Source organism: Papio anubis, chromosome 20, assembly GCF_008728515.1.
Source record: "Papio anubis isolate 15944 chromosome 20, Panubis1.0, whole genome shotgun sequence".
Classification (NCBI taxonomy): Eukaryota; Metazoa; Chordata; class Mammalia; order Primates; family Cercopithecidae; genus Papio; species Papio anubis.
This window is the reverse complement of record NC_044995.1, coordinates 10,291,892-10,309,325: the sequence shown is the minus strand read 5'-3', so window position 1 is coordinate 10,309,325 and position 17,434 is coordinate 10,291,892. Positions and strand designations below refer to the sequence as shown.

At 59.7% G+C, this 17,434-nt stretch overlaps 3 protein-coding genes across 9 annotated transcripts; all 3 read right to left on the bottom strand.

Moving 5' to 3' along the window:
- Window positions 1–94: 94 nt before the first annotated feature.
- CCDC106 (coiled-coil domain containing 106) lies at window positions 95–6,100 on the bottom strand. Of its 5 annotated transcripts, none has more exons than XM_009195379.4 (6): window positions 4,707–6,099; window positions 3,919–3,994; window positions 3,688–3,792; window positions 3,415–3,591; window positions 1,521–1,733; window positions 95–850 (listed from the first exon to the last, which is right to left on the bottom strand). In XM_009195379.4, the coding sequence occupies exons 2-6, from the start codon at window positions 3,947–3,949 to the stop codon at window positions 534–536; spliced, it is 843 nt and encodes a 280-aa protein (XP_009193643.1). In that variant the 5' UTR covers window positions 3,950–3,994; window positions 4,707–6,099; the 3' UTR covers window positions 95–533. The 5 variants fall into 5 exon arrangements, with proteins under 5 accessions (XP_009193643.1, XP_009193644.1, XP_009193646.1 ...); XM_009195380.4 differs by having other exon boundaries at window positions 5,411–6,099; XM_009195382.4 differs by lacking the exon at window positions 3,688–3,792 and having other exon boundaries at window positions 4,707–6,100.
- Window positions 6,101–6,778: 678 nt separating this feature from the next.
- ZNF581 (zinc finger protein 581) lies at window positions 6,779–17,373 on the bottom strand. 3 transcript variants are annotated; one of them, XM_031659302.1, is made up of 2 exons: window positions 16,663–17,373; window positions 6,779–7,849 (listed from the first exon to the last, which is right to left on the bottom strand). In XM_031659302.1, exon 2 carries the CDS (start codon window positions 7,828–7,830, stop codon window positions 7,237–7,239), a length of 594 nt encoding a protein of 197 aa, XP_031515162.1. In that variant the 5' UTR covers window positions 7,831–7,849; window positions 16,663–17,373; the 3' UTR covers window positions 6,779–7,236. The 3 variants fall into 3 exon arrangements, with proteins under 3 accessions (XP_031515162.1, XP_003916196.1, XP_009193642.1); XM_003916147.2 differs by lacking the exon at window positions 16,663–17,373 and adding an exon at window positions 8,623–8,850; XM_009195378.4 differs by lacking the exon at window positions 16,663–17,373 and adding an exon at window positions 8,372–8,495.
- ZNF580 (zinc finger protein 580) lies at window positions 8,920–10,985 on the bottom strand. The gene has a single exon (XM_009195377.4). It carries the CDS (start codon window positions 9,886–9,888, stop codon window positions 9,370–9,372), a length of 519 nt encoding a protein of 172 aa, XP_009193641.1. The 5' UTR covers window positions 9,889–10,985; the 3' UTR covers window positions 8,920–9,369.
- Window positions 17,374–17,434: the final 61 nt, after the last annotated feature.

The window sequence follows — 17,434 nt, the reverse complement described above, 5'->3', positions numbered from 1 at the left end:
CCCTTGGAAGCCCCCGCAACCCCATCACCGTCGTCGGGGCGACGGCCTCCCCCTCCCAGGCACGTCCCCCTCCTAGGAAAAGGCTGAGGCCCAGTTTATTCCAAATTTTCACGTCGTTTTTTAATTTAAATTCTCTGAATAATTCTCTGTCTCGCGCGGAGTTGGGGAGGTCTGTCCGGGAATCAGGTGGGCAGCTCCTCCGCGGGGCTGGGGCGGAGACGGGGTCTATACAGTCCCCCACCCGAGAGGGGGGCGGCACCCTCCTGCCTGGTTGATTTCCAGGAGGAAGGGGTCCGGCGAGGACAGGGCTGGGCAGCCCAAGCGGAAGGGGATGCCGGCGTTCGGGAAGGGGCTGCGGCCGGCCCTGGGCCGTCGCGCCTGGGGGCCGGGCTAAGGGAGCCCCCAACCCAGGGAGCGAGGAGGAGGGGCAGGGGCGCGGCAGGGAGAGGCGCAGGTCATCCACCGGGGGCCTGGGGAGGGCCGGGGTCGGCGGGGGAGGAAGGCCCGGGCGGAGGCGCGGAGGCGTGGTGCGATCACCGCTTGAAGCGGTAGGTGATGGGCAGCAGCAGCTTGCTCTTCTTGAGCGCCTGCACCTTCTTGAGCGTCTCGTCGTCCAGGGCCAGAAAGCAGCGACGGGAGTACTCGAGCAGGCGCTCCTTGGAGGGGTCGAACTCGCCCACCTCGGCCAGCTTCTCGGGGGCCACAATGAGCAGCTCGGCGATGGGCGTGGTCAGCGCCACGGTGTTCCTGTCCACGCGGTGGTGCTCGAAGGCCCGCGACATGCTCTTGAGCTTCTGGAAGGTGCCCAGGATCTTCTTGTACCGGCAGAGGACCCCGTCGGCGTCCTTCACTGCGGGGCGGAGGCGGGGACACGGAAGTGAGGAGCAGGGGCCAAGACCGAGGGGGCGGACACGGGAAGGGAAACGGCCATGGGAAGGAAGGATCCCGGCGAGCAGAGGCACGGGCGGTGCAGGAGGATACGGAGAACAGGGAAGGGAGGGGCGGAGAGGAGGGGAAGAAGCGCAGCCAGTACTTGGACCAGTGGGAAATGGGAAGAGGCAGGCCCAGGAAGGAGAATGAGGAGAGAACAGGAGCCGAGAGGCCGGGTTCAACCAACGCGGTCCCAGCAACAACACCCCCCCCCCCCGCCCGCCTCTCCACCACGCCCAGCCATCACTCTCACCTCCCTGCCTCAGGTGAATTCACTTATTCAAGCCTCACCCGCCCCGAGGTAGGTCCTACTGCGCACATCCTTCTTACCGATGAAGGTTAAGGAGGTGCCCAAGGTGGCCCTGCCCTCGAGGGTTGACCAAAACTTAAAGTAGACCCAGGACAGGACAGGCGCTATGGCTCACGCCTTGTAATCCCAGGATTACAAGGGAGGAGGGAGAGACAGAACCTGGTGGGTCTTTCTCCAGCAAAGCTGGAGGGGCTTGCAAAGAAAGGAGGGCCTCTGGGAAGGACACACAGCAATTCAGCAGCCCAAGCCCCTCAGCGCCTGCGCCATGCACCTCACCCACCTCGCTGCCTCTCCCGGGCCTTGGGCTTCCCAAAGCGCCTCCGACTAGCACCTCCCCTCTGCTTCTGCCGCCTCCTCTCGCTGGCGCTGCCTTCTTCGGAGGCTCCACTGAGGGAGGAGGCTGCTGACTCAGGGTCCGAGGCCTCGCCCCCAGCCCCACCCCGGCTGTCCCCCTCCATCCGCCTGGGCCCAGGCTTCATCCGGCAGTGGTCCTCTGGGGAGAGAGACACACACGTGCACTATGGGACCAGACATCCCATCACAGGTCCTGGGACTGAGAGAGGCTGCAGTCCCCAGAGCTGGATCCCCCAACCTGGGCTGGTCCCCTAAAGAAACGGACAGGGAGGACAGGAGAGATGCTGGTGGCTGAGGAGAGCCTGCTGGGGTCTGTGGGAGGTAGTAATGGGTGCAGCATTTTCTCAGAGGCTTGGGTTGGCAAGAGGTCTTGGGGAGGCAGCCGACCAGGGACCTCAGGACCCCTGTGAGTATATGCGCTTCCCACAGGGGAGGGAGAGATTTCTGGGGACTGGGTGGGACCTCTGGAGAGTGGCCTCTGTAAACCCAGGAGGCAGGCAAGGCCTTGGCTGGAGTCGGGGGGTCAGACCCTGAGAGAAATCAGGGGTCCTGGGTCCAGCAGGATGGGTTCCACCTCCATCTAGACAGAGCGAGCTGGCTGGCGGAGGCCCAGACACAGGGTCCTCTAGAAGGCGGGTTAGGAGAGGGGTCTGGTGCCAGGGTCCCCACTGGGAAAGTGGCCAGGCCGCAGGACCATCTGTGCAAAGGAGTCCGTCACCCAGCATGGAACCATCAGTGGGAGGAGACAGTGGCAGGCAAGGGCAGTCAGAGGCGGTTTGTTCCAGAGCAGAGGGAAGGCCAGATCCCCAGATGCTGGGCTCCCAGTGACAGACACCACGAGACCATAGGCCCCTTGCCCAAGTTTTTGGGGGAAAGGGTTGAATTCACAAAGAGAGATGTGGGAGTTTCTGAGGGGTCTTCTCAGCCAAGGAGCTAGCAAGGCCGAGCTGAGGGTAGGTGGGGTAAAGTGTGGGTTCTCCAGGACATGGGCTGTCTGGCAAAGGGCCTGACCATCTGGGGAAGAGGATGCGGCTGGGGTCCAAAATGTATTAAGCAGGACACAGGGTCCCAGAGAAGATGCTAGCTGTGAACTGGCTGGGGCTGGGGGCTGCTATGGGAGCTCTCCCGGCTGCTTCTGGCCATGAATTATAGCAGAGCAAGGTATGTGGGTGGGGACTGCCCGGGGAACCTGGGGCAGGGTTTGAGGGACAGCACCTGCTGGGGTCCCCACCCAAAAAGGCCCACACAGGAAGAGCCTTAATGTCTTTCATGAGGAAGGAGAACTCATTAACCAAGGATGGGACAGGGTGGGTGGGAAGATGGCCCCTGGTGTCACATGGGGACGGGGGGGACAGGAGGAGGCTGGATGGCTGGACTCTTGGATCTTGGAGAAGACAGGGCCAGGAAGAGGATCAGGGGCCCCCTGAGGAAACCCAAAGGACTAGGGTGGGCCTCTCGGCCAAAGAGATGAAGGAAGGTCCCCCTAGGAGTCAGAAGAGAGGGACTCTCAGGTTCCAGGGTCCTGAAGTCACCATAGGCCGAGGAAGCAGATGGCAGGGCACTGGAGGCTGATGGGATTTGGGGAGCTGAAGGAAAAAGCAGGAGGACAGGCCCCAGTAGACAGTTCATGGGGATGAGGTCCTGGACATCAAGTGAAGAGGAAGCTGGGCCTGGGGGCCCAAAACAGGCAGGGGACTAGCAGAGAGGGCCAACATGGCAGGTCCCACCCAGCCAGGCAAACTGTGGAGCCTCGAGTCTGGGTGAGCGGGTACCCAGTAGCGGGACAGGGAGGCAGGTGGATCAGAGCACCCCACACATACCTGCCTCCATCCGAGCAGAAGAGATGAATTTGTCCAGCTGGCACCGCAGGAAGTCCCTCTCTTCCTCCAGGTCCTCGATGCGCTTCTGCAGCCAGGAGTTCCTCTCCAGAGCCATGTGCAGCTGGGCCTTGACGCTGTTCATCAAAGCGAGGGCGGGGGACGCAGCCTCCGGAGGCTCTAGGGACACAGCGAGGGTGGGGGGACCAGGTCACACCCTGGGACTCGGCCTGGCTTCCCAGCTGACTCCAGTCCCTCCACGCCCCCTCGGCTCACCCTCGAAGTTTCCCCGAGAGGGGCTCAGACTGTAAAAGATCTGTGAGTCTAGGTGGGGCGCCTCGTCGAAGGGGATGGAGATCTCGAAGGTCTCATCGTCCTTCACTGGAGAGGAGAGGCCCCGGGTCACCCCTGAGAAGTCCCGGGCCCCTCAGACCACCCCCCAACCACGGCAGCCCGGAGCCGACCGCACTGGGACCCAGGGTAGGGAAGGGGACCCAGCTTCCTCACTTGTCCGCCTCCGGCTGCTCCGGTCATTCATGGCGTGGCTTCCTGCGGACCCCAGCAGCCGAGGGCCTCAGGGGCACTGGACAGAAACAGCAGCCACAAATGGAGGGACGCGGATGGACTCGAGGGTCCATCCTGGGGGAGGTGAAGTGAGACAGGAAGGACCTTCTGGCCTGGATCCCTGGTCTGAGGGAGGAGGGAGCCCGGACCCCAGGACTGAGGCAAAACACGCCTGGGCTTCAAACTCCTGGGTTCCCAGAGTCAGGGGCAGGGGGCCCAGCCACCGAGGTCCTAGGGGAGAAGTGAGCTGGGGATGTGGGCTCCTGGGTATCGAAGGAGAAGGAAGCTGAAGCCCTAAATTGCTGGGTGCCCCAAGGGGCCGCCTGACAGGGACACCTGGCCTGAAGGGGAAGGACTCTCATCGCGGGACACCGCCAGGCCTAAGGAAGAGGCAGGTGCAGAGGGAAACTGCCCCAACTTCCCAGGGTAGGAGGAGGTCCAGCCCGTGCGCGCTGCCTCCCCTACCTCCGGGGCCCCACACCCCTCCCCCGCACTCGCGTGGGCGTGCGGACCCTCCCCCGGTGGTGGGGGCTGGGCGCGTGCGCAGTACGGGGAAAGGTCACGCGTGGGGATGCGCCGCCCCCGCCCTTTGTCCCGGGGGTGGGAGGGGGAGCAGTCGTGGAAAGATCCCAGCGGGGGAATGCATCAGGGCGGGGGTGCAAATACGGTCACCATCCCCCGCCCGCGGGTGCCCGGGGTCCGAGGGGCCGAGGCCCCCCGCGCTCACCCACCCGCGCGCGGAATCCGACTCGGGGACCGACGGCGGCGGCGGCGCCCATGCCCGGCGCCGGGGAGCGTCTGCAAAGTGTCACGGGGAGCCGAGGGAAGCGCCCACCCACCCGCGAACAGGCGGGGCGGCAGGGGAGCGAGTCGTGAAACTGAGCGACGGAACGGGTACGGACGCGGGGATTCGCCCAGTCGGGCCAGGCTAGCGCCCCTCGTTGGGAGAGTCCCCTGGTCCAGGTGAGGCCCGCCGTTTGCGGCAGAAGCAGAGGGTCTGCACTTGTGCGATAGCCCCTTACAGCACTCCCCCGCCCTCCCCGAAGCTCAGGCAGGGAACGTCACGAAATTCCCATCCTGGAGCGCTGGCGAGCCTCCGGGGGTCCCCGGGTTGGGTGGCGGTGGGCCCAGTGGGCCCAGGAGAAAGCAGGAGTGTGTGAGACACCGGGAAAGTTGGAGCGAAAGGAGAATCTACTTTTAACGATCTCAGGAACTAGCCAGCGCAGACCCCCCAGAGCTCCCCCACCTCCTACAGCCAGACCCCAAGGTTCTCAGGGATGTGGGGGCCAAAATGGGGGGAGTTACCCCTCTCCAGAAAAACGAGGGGCAGGAACACGCCACCCCCACCCCCATGTTGGTAATTAAGAGCTGGCTTTGGAACAGAGCTAGATTCCAGTCCTGACTGTTCCTGCTCCTCCCCAGCCTGTTAACTCACCTGTAAAATGGGGAAATTACAAGCCCCTCTACATTTCTTGTGAGGACGCAGTGATGGGACACACAGCTCAGCCCAGCACCTGGCCATAGTCAGGGCTTGAGAGAGGAGCGCTGCTGGTATGATTTGAGGTCAGATGGTGGGGTATGATCGCAGCCTCTGGGAGGCTCTTTCCTTTCCCACTCTGGGGAGTACGAACGGAAGATTTGTTCTTCCTCCCAAAAAAAAGAGGTCGGAAGAGCAAATGAGGCCTAGCACAGTGCCTGGCACAGACAGGCAAGAAAAATGAATTAATAAGCAGATGTTTATTTAGCTTCAGGCTCAGCTCCACCTGCCTCTCCTGTTCACCAGAAGCATCCATGCTCTGGACTCTGGCCAGCCCTTACGAGAGCAAGGTCTTAACCCGATGGAGGGAGAATCTAAACGTCTGCACCGCCTGCAAAGCTGTACCCATGATCCTCCCCTCCCCACTTCACTTTACAAATAAACTGCAGCCTGGTCCAGAAATTCCAGGGGGAGCCACCTGCCCTAGATTAGTCTTTTCCAAACTATAGGTTCATGGGTGGAGAATTCAATAGAATAGGATGAAATCAGCAGTTTAAAAAAATATGTAGCTGGGCGTGGTGGTGCGCGCCTGTAATCCCAGCTACTCAGGAGGTGAGGCAGGAGAATCGCTTGAACCGGGGAGGTGGAGGTTGCAGTGAGTGGAGATTGCACCAACTGCTCCAGCCTGGGCGACACTGCGAGACTCCATCTCAAATAATAATAGCTAATGAAAAAAAATCTACACATACTAAAGCTAACTATGGTAAAGAAACTTTTGTTTCCAGGCCCAGGGTCCTGAGGGAGGCTGAGGTGTGTGGATCACCTGAGGTCAGGAGTTCGAGACCAGCCTGGCCAACGTGGTGAAACCCATCTCTACTAAAGGTACAAAATTAGCCGGGCATGGTGGCACACGCTTGTAACCCTAATTACTTGGGAGGCTGAAGCAGGAGAATCGCTTGAACCCAGGATGTAAAGGCTGCAGTGAGCCAAGATCATGCCATTACACTCCAGCCTAGGTGACAAGAGCGAAACTCCATCTAAAAAAAAAAAAAAAAAAGGGGAAGGAAACTTGGTTCACATATATTTTGCATATCTGTGTACTCTATTACCATATAAAATGTGTTTGTGATAGGAGGTGGTGGTTTTAAAATTGTTTCAGCTTAAAAACATTCTTCCCAGATGACCCAGGTCTTCAGGAGCTGAGGAGGGGATAACCCCAAGGCAGGCCAACCTTCCCATTCCCCAGCCAGGCAAGCTGAGGTCTCCCTGTTAGGCAGCCACCAAAGAGGGTCTGAGATGCCGTCTCTAAAAACAAACCTCGAGTGCTCAGGGTGGGAAACGCATTTATTGTTTGATCGGTCTCAGGCCTGGTTGGGGGGTGGAAGGCAGGACTGGGGTCCCTTCCCCAACAACGGCACAGAAGCCTCAGGAAGATGGCACAGATTCCTGATGACCCACAGCCATCTTTTATGAGGCCAGAGACTTTACACACGACACTCCCCACCCGCATCCAGTCAAGGCTCTGCCACGGAACAGCTGATATCTTTAGGCTAGAGGACTCCATTTTGTGTAGGAGCTCATTCCCATCTCAGCTCCACAACACGGAGGACCTGAAGATTACTCACGGATTCCTCCTTCAGGCAGGGCTCTGCCTTTGAGATGCGGCTGCTCTGTGTCTGTGTCCGGGGGCCTGAACACCAGCCTCGGGCTCTCACCAGGTGTCTGGACAGGAGTCCAGGCTCCCTGCAAAGTCCTGTGGTACCTGGGGCACCCGGCAGCCCAGCTCATGGATGCTTCCAGCGCGTGTGCTTCTGCAGCGTGTTCTGCTCCATAAAGCGGCGAGGGCAGTGTGGACACTGAAATGGGCGTTCCCCAGAGTGCACCCGGCTGTGCTGGGCCAGCTCACCCGCATCCCGGAAGCGGCGAGGGCAGAGCGGGCAGCCGTGGGGCCGCCCACCACCCGCCAGGTGAATGGAATGGTGCCGTGCCAAGTGGCTGGCGCGCTTGAATGCCTTCCCACAGATGTCGCACTCGAAGGGCTTTACCTCTGAGTGGGTGATGCTGTGTCGCTGAAGGTAGGACATGTATTCGAAGACCCTTGAGCACACGGGGCAGCTGTAGCACTTTTTCTGGCCTGAAGCCCCATTGGCCCCTGGCTCCCTCTGTGACTCCTCGTCCACCAGCACTGTGTAGGGGACACCCTGAGTGTCAATGAGCAGGTAGTGGTTGGGCCTTGGAGGAGATGAAGCCTGGGGAGATCCGATGGAGGAGGAAGGTCCAGGTTCTGGGGAGCGGCATGTCCGACGGGGAGGGCCCTCCATGGTCTCAACGGAGGAAAATGCCAGAGGCTGAGGGCAGGGGGATGGCAGCACCAGCATCCGGAGGGCTGGCTGAGGCCTGGTGGATGGGAGATGGGATAAGGTTATATAGAAGAGGGCAGCTCAGCACCGCAGGCTCCATCCTTTTCCCTCCCTTTAAACGGCTCAGGACCTCTACATCCTGCTGCCCTCAGTCCCTCTTCTCCAGTCCCACTCACAGCTGGACTCTGTGACCCCCTAAAAGGTCCCCAGGGTTTCCCTCCTTGGAAAAGCTCTCCTAGCCTCGGTGCTCCACCACACACTGTACTCACAGGATCTCTTGACCTGCTCTGCACAACCTGGACCTCGCTCTAACTTTCCTCTTTGTGGCCTCCCAGGTCAGTGGGTGCCCCACCCCGCAGGCCTCCAGGCCTCTCCCTCCCCTTCTTCTAGCCCTTTCCAGGGTCTGCGTGTTGGCCCATCCTACATACTCAAGCCTTTCCTGACCGCCTCCATACAAGCCAAACCTATTCACAGGGGCTCCGACGTGAGGACCCCCAGGTTCTGGCCCTTTCTCCAGCGACATGTCTGAACAACTCCGTGCTCCCACCCGTCCACCCACCTCAGGCTCTCTCTAGTGCTCGCCCGGCCACCACCAGGCTCGTTCTAGGTCCCAGCGCTCTCGGGGTTCCACCCCCGGGGCCACAGCCCTCGCTTCCTGAGCCTTTCTGTGTAAGTTCTCGCCCCCTGCAAGCTCCAGAAGAGCTTCCTCCGGCGCCTGCCCCACTCCCGCCCCGGCCCAGGTACCCTCCACGCGGTCCAGCCCCTCCCGCCGCCCGCTCCCAGCCCCCTCCCTCCTCCCGGCCCCCGTACCCAGTGCAGCAGCCTCTCAGGTCCGGGCGACTCCAAGCGGCCCCGGGCTACCCTCGCAGTTGCAGGCGGCGGCGGGAAGGGGACCTCTGGGTGTGCCCCAGGAGCTGGCGGCGCCGGCCGAAAGAGAGAAGCCGAAGGGAGAGGAAAGGGTCTAGGGAAGGAAGGTGGGGGCGGGGCGCCCGGGCCGTCGCGAAACGGCTCCGGCCAGAAACACACACCGAGAGGAAAGTACCCAAGCGAGGAAGATCCGGTCTCCACCCCCCAGCACCCAACGCGCACGTACACGCAAGGAAGAGCTTGAAAATGAAGTGCGGAATGTTTATTGAGCAAAGGGTAGGGGACGTGGGCGGAAGGGGGGTAGATACAGAAATGAACCAGACCGTGCCCGTGCTCTTTATCATCTCTTCCCCGCAGACAACCACCGGTTCACCGCTCCAGAGAGCAGAAAACCAAGGTTTAGAGAGGTCATGTCACTTGCAAAGGCTCACACAGCACAGCTGGACCGGAACCCAGTTCCGACTGGTTCCCAGGCCCAGGGAGGGGCAACGACTTTGGTCTACATCACACAGCTAGAAAGGGGGTAAGGAAGGAATGATGCTCCTCCCTTTGGAAGGTGGGGAAACTGAGGCCCAGGGTAAGGCAGTAACCTCAGCGGAGCCAGGGAGTGTGTGTGGGAGTGAGTGACGCTGTGTGGGTCAGACTTCGTGGCCCTGAGAGGGGCAGGGCAGCTCAAGCCGGGTCTCGAGCTTAGTGGAGGCGCACGTGCTGCGCCAGCTCCGCGGGGTCTTGGAAGCGGCGTGGGCAGAGCGGGCAGGTGTGCGGCGGCCCGGCGCGGGCGCGGTGCGTGGCGCGATGCCGCGACAGGTGGCTGGAGCGCTTGAAGGCCTTGCCGCAGGCGCCGCACGTGAAGGGCTTGAGGTCCGAGTGCGACACGCGGTGGCTCTGCAGCCGCAGAGGGCTGGCAAAGACACGGGCGCACTCCGGGCAGCTGTAGCCCTTGCGAGGGCCGGGCTCTCCTGGGGGCGCCTCGCGCTGGGGCGGGCCCCGGGGCTCCTCCTCCAGCTGCACCGTGTATGTGTAGGGGACCCCATTGGCGTCGATGAGGAGGTGGCGGCCCAGCCGCGGGGGTCGGGGCCCCGCCGCCGAGGAAGGAGTGGAGGAGGGGCCTTCCGCCTTGGGGAAAGGGGGAGCCTTGGGGGGCGGTGGGTCCATGGCCTCCGGAGAGGAGGACCGAGGGTGGGGTGGCCGCGGCGGCAGCAGCAGCATCTGGAGCGGCAGCTGGGAGCGGCGGAGGGGAGATTAGTTAAAATTGCCACTTCCTTTTAGGAAAAGCTTCCTAAAATGGAAAGCGTCCCCACTATCGCTGCTTGTTACCCTTTGTGCGCCACTGACCACCTCCCCAGCAAAATAACAACTCACTCCAGCCCAGCTCTCCCACGTTCCATCAAGCTGCCTCGGAGAGGACATCCAATTGAGCTCTGCAAAACCCCGCCACCACTTGCCACTCCTGGATCCACCTCTCAGCACCCAGGTCAGGTCTGAGGGCGTAGTCCCCCGACTTTTCTTCCCTTTTCTTCTCTCAACCCACCCCAGCAATCAATCCCTCAATCTGTTTATCTCTTTACATCTCACACCCCGGCCCTGCTGATCGCCTAGATTTCTCTAATCTGTGGTTTCTTCTTTCCCTGTTGCCCAGCCCCAGTTCAGGTTGCTTCCCCTCCCTCTGCCGCACCCCCCGCCCAACCAGCCCCCGCATCGGCCTCCAGGCCCTCCTGGGGCTCCATCCCCACTACATGCCACAGGGCCTCCCCATCTTCATATTCCGTGGCCTCCCTCACTTCCTCTCTAGGTACCTCCCCAGAGCCCCACTAACCCAATTCCCCACATTTCACTAGGGCTTTTCCATCCTGTTCCTACACTTAGCACCTCGAAGTCTAGCCACCTCTACTCACTGCGGAACCCATCGTCTCACTACATCTATACACCCCAAGATGACTCAAATGCCTTCCTTCTGTATACCCCAACCTCCCAACCTGGCTACCTGCTACATTCTCCCCAAGGGCCCCCTTTTCTCCCCCGCCCCTATATATGGCGGTGACATCGTTACTTCTTTCTGTACCCATCAGGGCCTTCTCCCAAACCCCGTTATGCACACCAGGCCCCGGGACTCCGCTTCCCACAGCACCTCTCCCAAGCCCACTTTCCCCTCCTTTCTGTGTACATCTGGCATCTCTCCTTCTCTTCTTCACCTCTTCCAGGAGCCCCATCCGTCTCCCTGTTACACACAGCATGGCCCCCGCCCGTTCTTTTGCTCTACTCCCCTTGTTTCTGGGAACCCCAGCACCCGGGCGTTTTCGCCCCCATCCCGCTACACACCGCCCCCCGCCTCCCGGCCCCGGGGCCCCTCCTATTCCCCTCACTTCCCCAAGGAGCCTTGGCGCCTCGACTGCCCCTCCCGTCCCTCCGCCCGACCCTGCCGCTCCCCACCCCCACCCCCATCCCCATCCCGGGCGGCTCCAGCGCACTCCCCCAGCCTGCCCGGCCTCGGCGTCGTCCCGGGGCCAGGCTCCTCCCTCCATCCCGGCCCCCGTACCCCGTGCGGCGGCCTCTCGGGTCCGGAGGAGCGGGCCGAGGTCCCGGGCGGCCCCGGGTTTCCCCTGGCGAGCGCCGGCGGCGGAACCGAGACTTCCGGGCAGCTCCGGGCCGGCGGCGCCGGGGACGCGGGGACTGGGGGCGCGGGCGCGGGGGTGCGAGGGGTTGGCTGCGTCCCTGGGAAAAGGCGCCGGCCGGAAGCGCGCGAGCCCCGTGCGGAGGTTCCGCCGCCTGGAGCCGGCGCTCCCACCCCTCGGCTCTGCGGAGCGCCCTGCGGGGAGGGGACCGGAGGCGCGGGGCTCGCTGAAGACGCCCGCCCCCGGCGGCCCCGCTCCCCTCCCACCTCCGGACTGGAACAATTCCGCCGCTTGACAAGAGATCGGCCAATAAACCGAGACTAAGCAAAGTTACGTCTTTGCCCGAAGGCCCACAAGGGTTTGCCCTCTTTCCACTGGGCCGTCGCTGTCTGCTCGGCCGTGGCCACCCACCGAGGTAGAGGGCGGGAGAAGGGATGTTCCTGCCGGCTGGGCAAATGTGGAGACCGAGGTCCAGAGGCCAGCCATTGGCTCCGATGTGGCCGGGCCGTGATTCTCCACCCAGCAAATGGGCAGACCGAGGCCCGGAGAAGGCCAGATGCTGCCAGATAGTTGGGGAAGGTGTGTGCTTCCCACAGGGCACATGCGGGCACCGAGGCCCACAGAGGGCCAGACGGCTACGTGCGCAGGTGGGGAAGTGTGGTATTTCCAGAAGGCACATGGGGACACCGAGACGCAGCGAAGGCCAGGCCTTGCCAGATGCGGAGGTGGGAAAGGCTGGCACTGCCCACGGGGCCCACTGGAAGCCTGATGCGGGCTCGCGGGCTGCGCCAGGTCCTGGGGCACTTGAGGCCCGGGCGCTGGCTGCGCATGCGAAGGACTCGGGCGTCGAAAGCAACGCGCGGTGGCGCTGCAGCTGCACTGGAGAGAGCTGCACACGCGGCCGCTGCAGCTCCTCCTCCAGCCACGTGGCGCCGCGGCCTCGCAGGAGGGCGGCAGCAGCAGCATCTGCAGGTGCAGCTGGGAGTGGGGGACAGAAGAGGAGTCACAGTTGCAGCCAGCCCCAGGACCCTGAGGGTGCCACCGCTACGTCCTAGAGCACTGTCCATCAGAACCTTCTGCAGTGGTACCAAGTTCTATGAGGGTCACTAGCCACGTGGGACTCTTACACTCTTGAAATGTGGCTGGTGTATCAGAGGACCTGAATTTTAAATTGTATTAAATTTCCAATAATCAGCACGGTGGCTCACGCCTGTAACCCCAGCACTTTCGGAGGCCATGGTGGGCGGATCACCTGACGTCAAGAGTTCGAGACCAGCCTGGCCAAAATGGTGAAACTCCATCTCTACTAAAAATACAAAAATTAGCCGGGTGTAGTGGTGCCCCCCTTCAGTCCCAGCTACTTGGGAGGCTGAGGCAGGAGAATCGCTTGAACCTAGGAGGTAGAGGTTGCAATGTGCCAAGATCGTGCCACTACACTGCAGCCTGGGCAACAGAGGGAGACTCTCAAAAAGTAATAATTTCCCATAATCAAAATTTAAGCCACATGTGGCTCCAGAGACCACTGTCAACCAGTTGTAAACTGCAGGCCCAACGGCCCAAAAGGCCTCACAGTTATATTTGGTTTGGAACACAAGGTACTTTTTAAACATTTCACTGGGCGGTATGTCTATGTTTTGAGACAGAGTCTGACTCTGTCACCCACGCTGGAGTGCAGTGGCATGCTTCTGGCTCACTGCACCCTCAACCTCCCAGGTGCAAGTGATCCTTTTCCACTTCAGTCTCCTAAGCAGCTGGGACTACAGGCGTGGGCCACCACACATTTTGAGCCAGACCACTCTTTGTTGTGGGAGACCATCCTGTGCACTGTAGGGTGTTGAGCAGCATCATTGGCCTCCACCCAATAGATGCCAGTAGCACCCTTCCCCAACCCCAGTCGTGACACCCCAAAATGTCTCTAGACATTGCCCGTGTCCCCTAGGGGGCAACATTGCTCCTGGTTGAGAACCCCCGGTCTACTTGGACAATTACCCAACCTGAGTCTCTTGCCCAGATCCCTGATAAAATGTTTGTCCCCTCCAATTTTTTTTTTTTTGGAGATGGAGTCTTGCTCTGTCGCCCAGGCTAAAGTGCAGTGGCACAATTCTAGGCTCACTGCAACCTCCAACTCCCGGGCTCAGTCGATTCTTCTGCCTCAGCCTCCCAAATAGCTGAGATTACAGGCATGCACTACCACTCCCGGCTAATTTTATATTTTTGGTAGAGACGAGGTTTCACCATATTGGCCACCTGGTCTCCAACTCCTGACCTCACATGATCCACCTGCCTCGGCCTCCCAAAGTGCTGGGACTACAGGGTTGAGCCACCACACCTGGCCTCCTCCAAATCTCATGTTGAAATGTAATCCCCAGTGTTGGAGATGGGGCTTGGTGGGAGGCATTTGGATCATGGAGGTGGATCCTTCATGAATGGCTTGGTGCCATCCTTGAGGTAATGACTGAGATCTCGCTGAGTTCACGAGATCTAGTTGTTTAAAAGAGCATGTCAGGCCAGACGTAGTGGCTCACACCTGTAATCCCAACAGTTTGAGAGGGTGAGGCAGGCGGATCATGAGGTCAAGAGATCGAGACCATCCTGGCCAACACGGTGTAACCCCATCTCTACTAAAAATACAAAAACTAGCTGGGTGTGGTGGCAGGCGCCTGTAGTCCCAGCTACTCGGGAGGCTGAGGCAGGAGAATCACTTGAACCTGGGATGCAGAAGTTGCAGTGAAGCAAGATTGTACCACTGCACACCACCCTGGCAACAGAGCAAGACTCCATCTCAAAAAAAAAAACAAAAAACAAAAGCGTGTCACCTCTCACCAGTCTTTTCCCCCCACCATATGCCAACCACCCCTTTACCTTCCACCATGATTGTAAGCTTCCTGAAGCCCTCGCCAGAAACAGCTGCCAGGACCACACATCCTGTACAGCCTGCAGAACCATGAGCCAATTAAACCTCTTTTCTTTGTAAATTACCCAGCCTCAAGTATTCACTCATAGAGACGCAATGAAACTAACACAATCCCTCTCTTGAGTTTCAGACCATATAACTATTGGCATTATAGTGGCCACAACCCCCACCCCCACTGCTGTCCCCGGAAATAATGACAACAATAACCACCATTTATTGAGCCCTCACTCGGGAACAGCCACTGCTAAATGCACAGCATCCTCAGGGCAGAGCTACAAGGAAAGTACCATGAGGATCCCTGTTTTACAGATGAGGGAAGCAGAGCTCAAAGAGATCGTGTGATTGGCCTGAGGTCACATATCCTCAAGCGGGATGGCCAGGACAGCACCTGCCTCTGCCCGCACTGGGTCAGTGCATGTGACCCTGTCAGCAAGCCACACATTTCCCTGTAATCCCACCGTCGCCGCTGCCACCCCAGCGCCAACCACCACCAATTACCCCCAGCTTATAGCAGTAGCAGCCTTCCCTCCATCACTCTCCCTCCCCTCTCGTTTTTTTGTTGCTGTTTCTTTTTTCAGACAGAGTCTCGCTCTGTCACCCAGGCTGGAGTGCAGTGGTGGGATCTCGGCTCACTGCAGCCTCCACCTCCCAGGTTCAAGCAATTCTCCCACCTCAGCCTCCTGAGTAGCTGGGATTACAGGCGTGCACCACCACAGCCAGCTACTTTTTTGTAATTTTAGAAGAGACAGGGTTTCACCGTGTTGCCCAGACTGGTCTCGAACTCCTGGCCTCGAGCATCCACCTGCCTCAGTCTCCCAAAGTCCTGGGATTATAGGCGTAAGCCATCATGCCTGGCCTTCTCCCTCCCTTCCCTGTGGCAATTTCCAAGTGATTTTTTAAGCTCATAGAATCATTCCCTGACTTAAAACCTTCCCTTCTGAGACTGAGCAACATATTGAGACCCTGTCTCTCCAAAAAAGTAATAATAATTAGGCAGAGGTGGTGGTGCCTGCCTACAGTCCCAACTACTCAGGAAGCTGAGACAGGAGGACTGCCTGAGCCCAGGAGTTACAGAACACAGTGCATTATGATCTAAACCTTCCCTTCTGCCCTTAGAGTAAACCCAGACACTGCAAGGCCCTGCATAGACTGTGCCCGCGGCTGCCTTCCCTTCTGGGCATCATGGTGCTGCCTCTCCCTTGCCTGATGCACCGGCCTCTCCCATCTGGAACGCCTTTGTGCTTGCTCTTCCCCTCTCTGTGATGTTCCTTTCAGCTCCTCACAAGAATGGCTCCTTCCTGGCCTTCAGGTTTCAGCTCACAGAACACCTGGTCACAGCAGCCTTTAGTGACTGTGTTAGCTCGAGGTGCCCTGCTCGGTGTCCTCCGTCTGTTCATTCCTTCACATCCCACAGCACGATCCATGATGGCCTCGTCGATCTACTGCCTGCTGTGTGACTGCCTGCCTTCCCCACTCTCCAAGGCCCAGCTCCATCCTGGTCAATATTCTACCCTCAGAATCTATCAAAGGTCTCAGGAAAGGGTAGGGAATCAGAATCTATCAAAGGTCTCAGGAAAGGGTAGGGAATCAATTCGACATTGGTTGAATAAATGAATGAATTTGATCGCCCCATCCAAAAGTCAAGCATCACCTCCCTACCCAGCTCCCCAACAAACAGAACCCCTGCTCACCCCCAAGACATGATCATCGGGAAGCCACACCATCTAGACAAAATTCTTGTCCCGCCATCTAGAACTTTGAACGTCCCCATTTCCTCCCACTCCCTCACTCCCCAAAGTCAGACAAGCACCAAGTTCCATCACCTCCACCCCCTGAGGGCACTCCCCTCCGTTCTCCAAGAGCTGGGCAATGCCCTCCATTCTCCAGACGAAGTTCTGGCCCCTTCCTTCTCACCAGGACCACCACACAAGCCTTCTCCCTGGTACCCTGGCCTCCAGTTCCTCCCCCACGCTGGCCTGACCTCGACAGGTTCTTCTCACAGCTGTGTTGAATGGAACCTCAGCACCATCCGTAACATTCTCCTGGCCCCCTTTACCCTCAGGACCAAGTCCGAGTTTCTCAGCCTAGACTCTGAGACCCTTTGTGAGGTGGCCCAGCCACTTCCCCACCTCACTTCTCATTCCTGTGCTCCAAGCACACACGGCATCTCACGGGCCCCTGGCCAGACCTTGAATTTACACAGCTCCACACGCAAAGGCTTCTGTGTTTTCCTCGCCCTGAGAATTCTTCCCCTTTGCTGGCAACCTTCTCCTTACCCTTCTGGAATCATGTATTCTGACCTCTCAAGTTGGCTAGGTGTCACCTATATGCCCTGCTCACCAGTCCACCAGCTCCTCTGCTTAAAATCCTCCCTACAGTATAAGCCTCTCAGCCTGGCATGAAAGGCCTCGCCCAACCTGATCTCAGCCACCTTTCCCACCCTTGCCCTCACCCAACCTGTTCCACACAGCTGCAGCGAATCATTGACTTCTCCATTTACACCTCAAATCTTGGGCCACTGTGACTGATTACTCATGTCCCCAAACTTCAGTTCACACTGCATATCCATATCCAGGGTCTGGATGAATCCTCTCAACGGTCCAGCAAGGCTGGCAAACAGATGCACTCCACAGCGCAGAGGGAGCAGAAGCCGCTCAGATCTCCGGCCGGAGTGACCGAGTGACCCCCGGTCCAGCACCCTCCCCTCCCTCTGGCTGCCCAAACCCTCCCCAGCCTGCAGTCTGGGTCCTGCCTCCTTCAGGAACCTTTTCTTGGCCACCCCCTCTTCTCAAGGTCCACTATTCATCCCACTCTGTCTTCCCATGGGAAATAGCCCCTTCTCCCCTTGGGAAATACAGTGAGTCCCAGGCCTGTGCCTCTCGGGCAACTGGATCCAAGCCCACTCCCAAGGCTTTCTGCCCTCCTCTCCCTATACCTCGTCCCCTGGTCTCCGCAGCCCCTCCCCAAGCCTCCTTCGCAGGGCCTCTCAGTTTCCAATGCCCACTGCCCTGAGGACCACTCTGTCCCACACCCCAAATCCCTCACTTGGGCAGGGCTCTTAAGAATGCCGTCACAGCTGAACCTGCTCACTCCCCGCAGTCCGGCCCGGTCTCCCTAGCCCTACGCAGCAAACTTTCACGTCCGGAAGTGGCCGCAGGGACGACTTCCGGGATACTCCGACTTCTCCGACAGCTTCCGGATTCGGAGAGCAGCAGGAAAGCACTCCGTC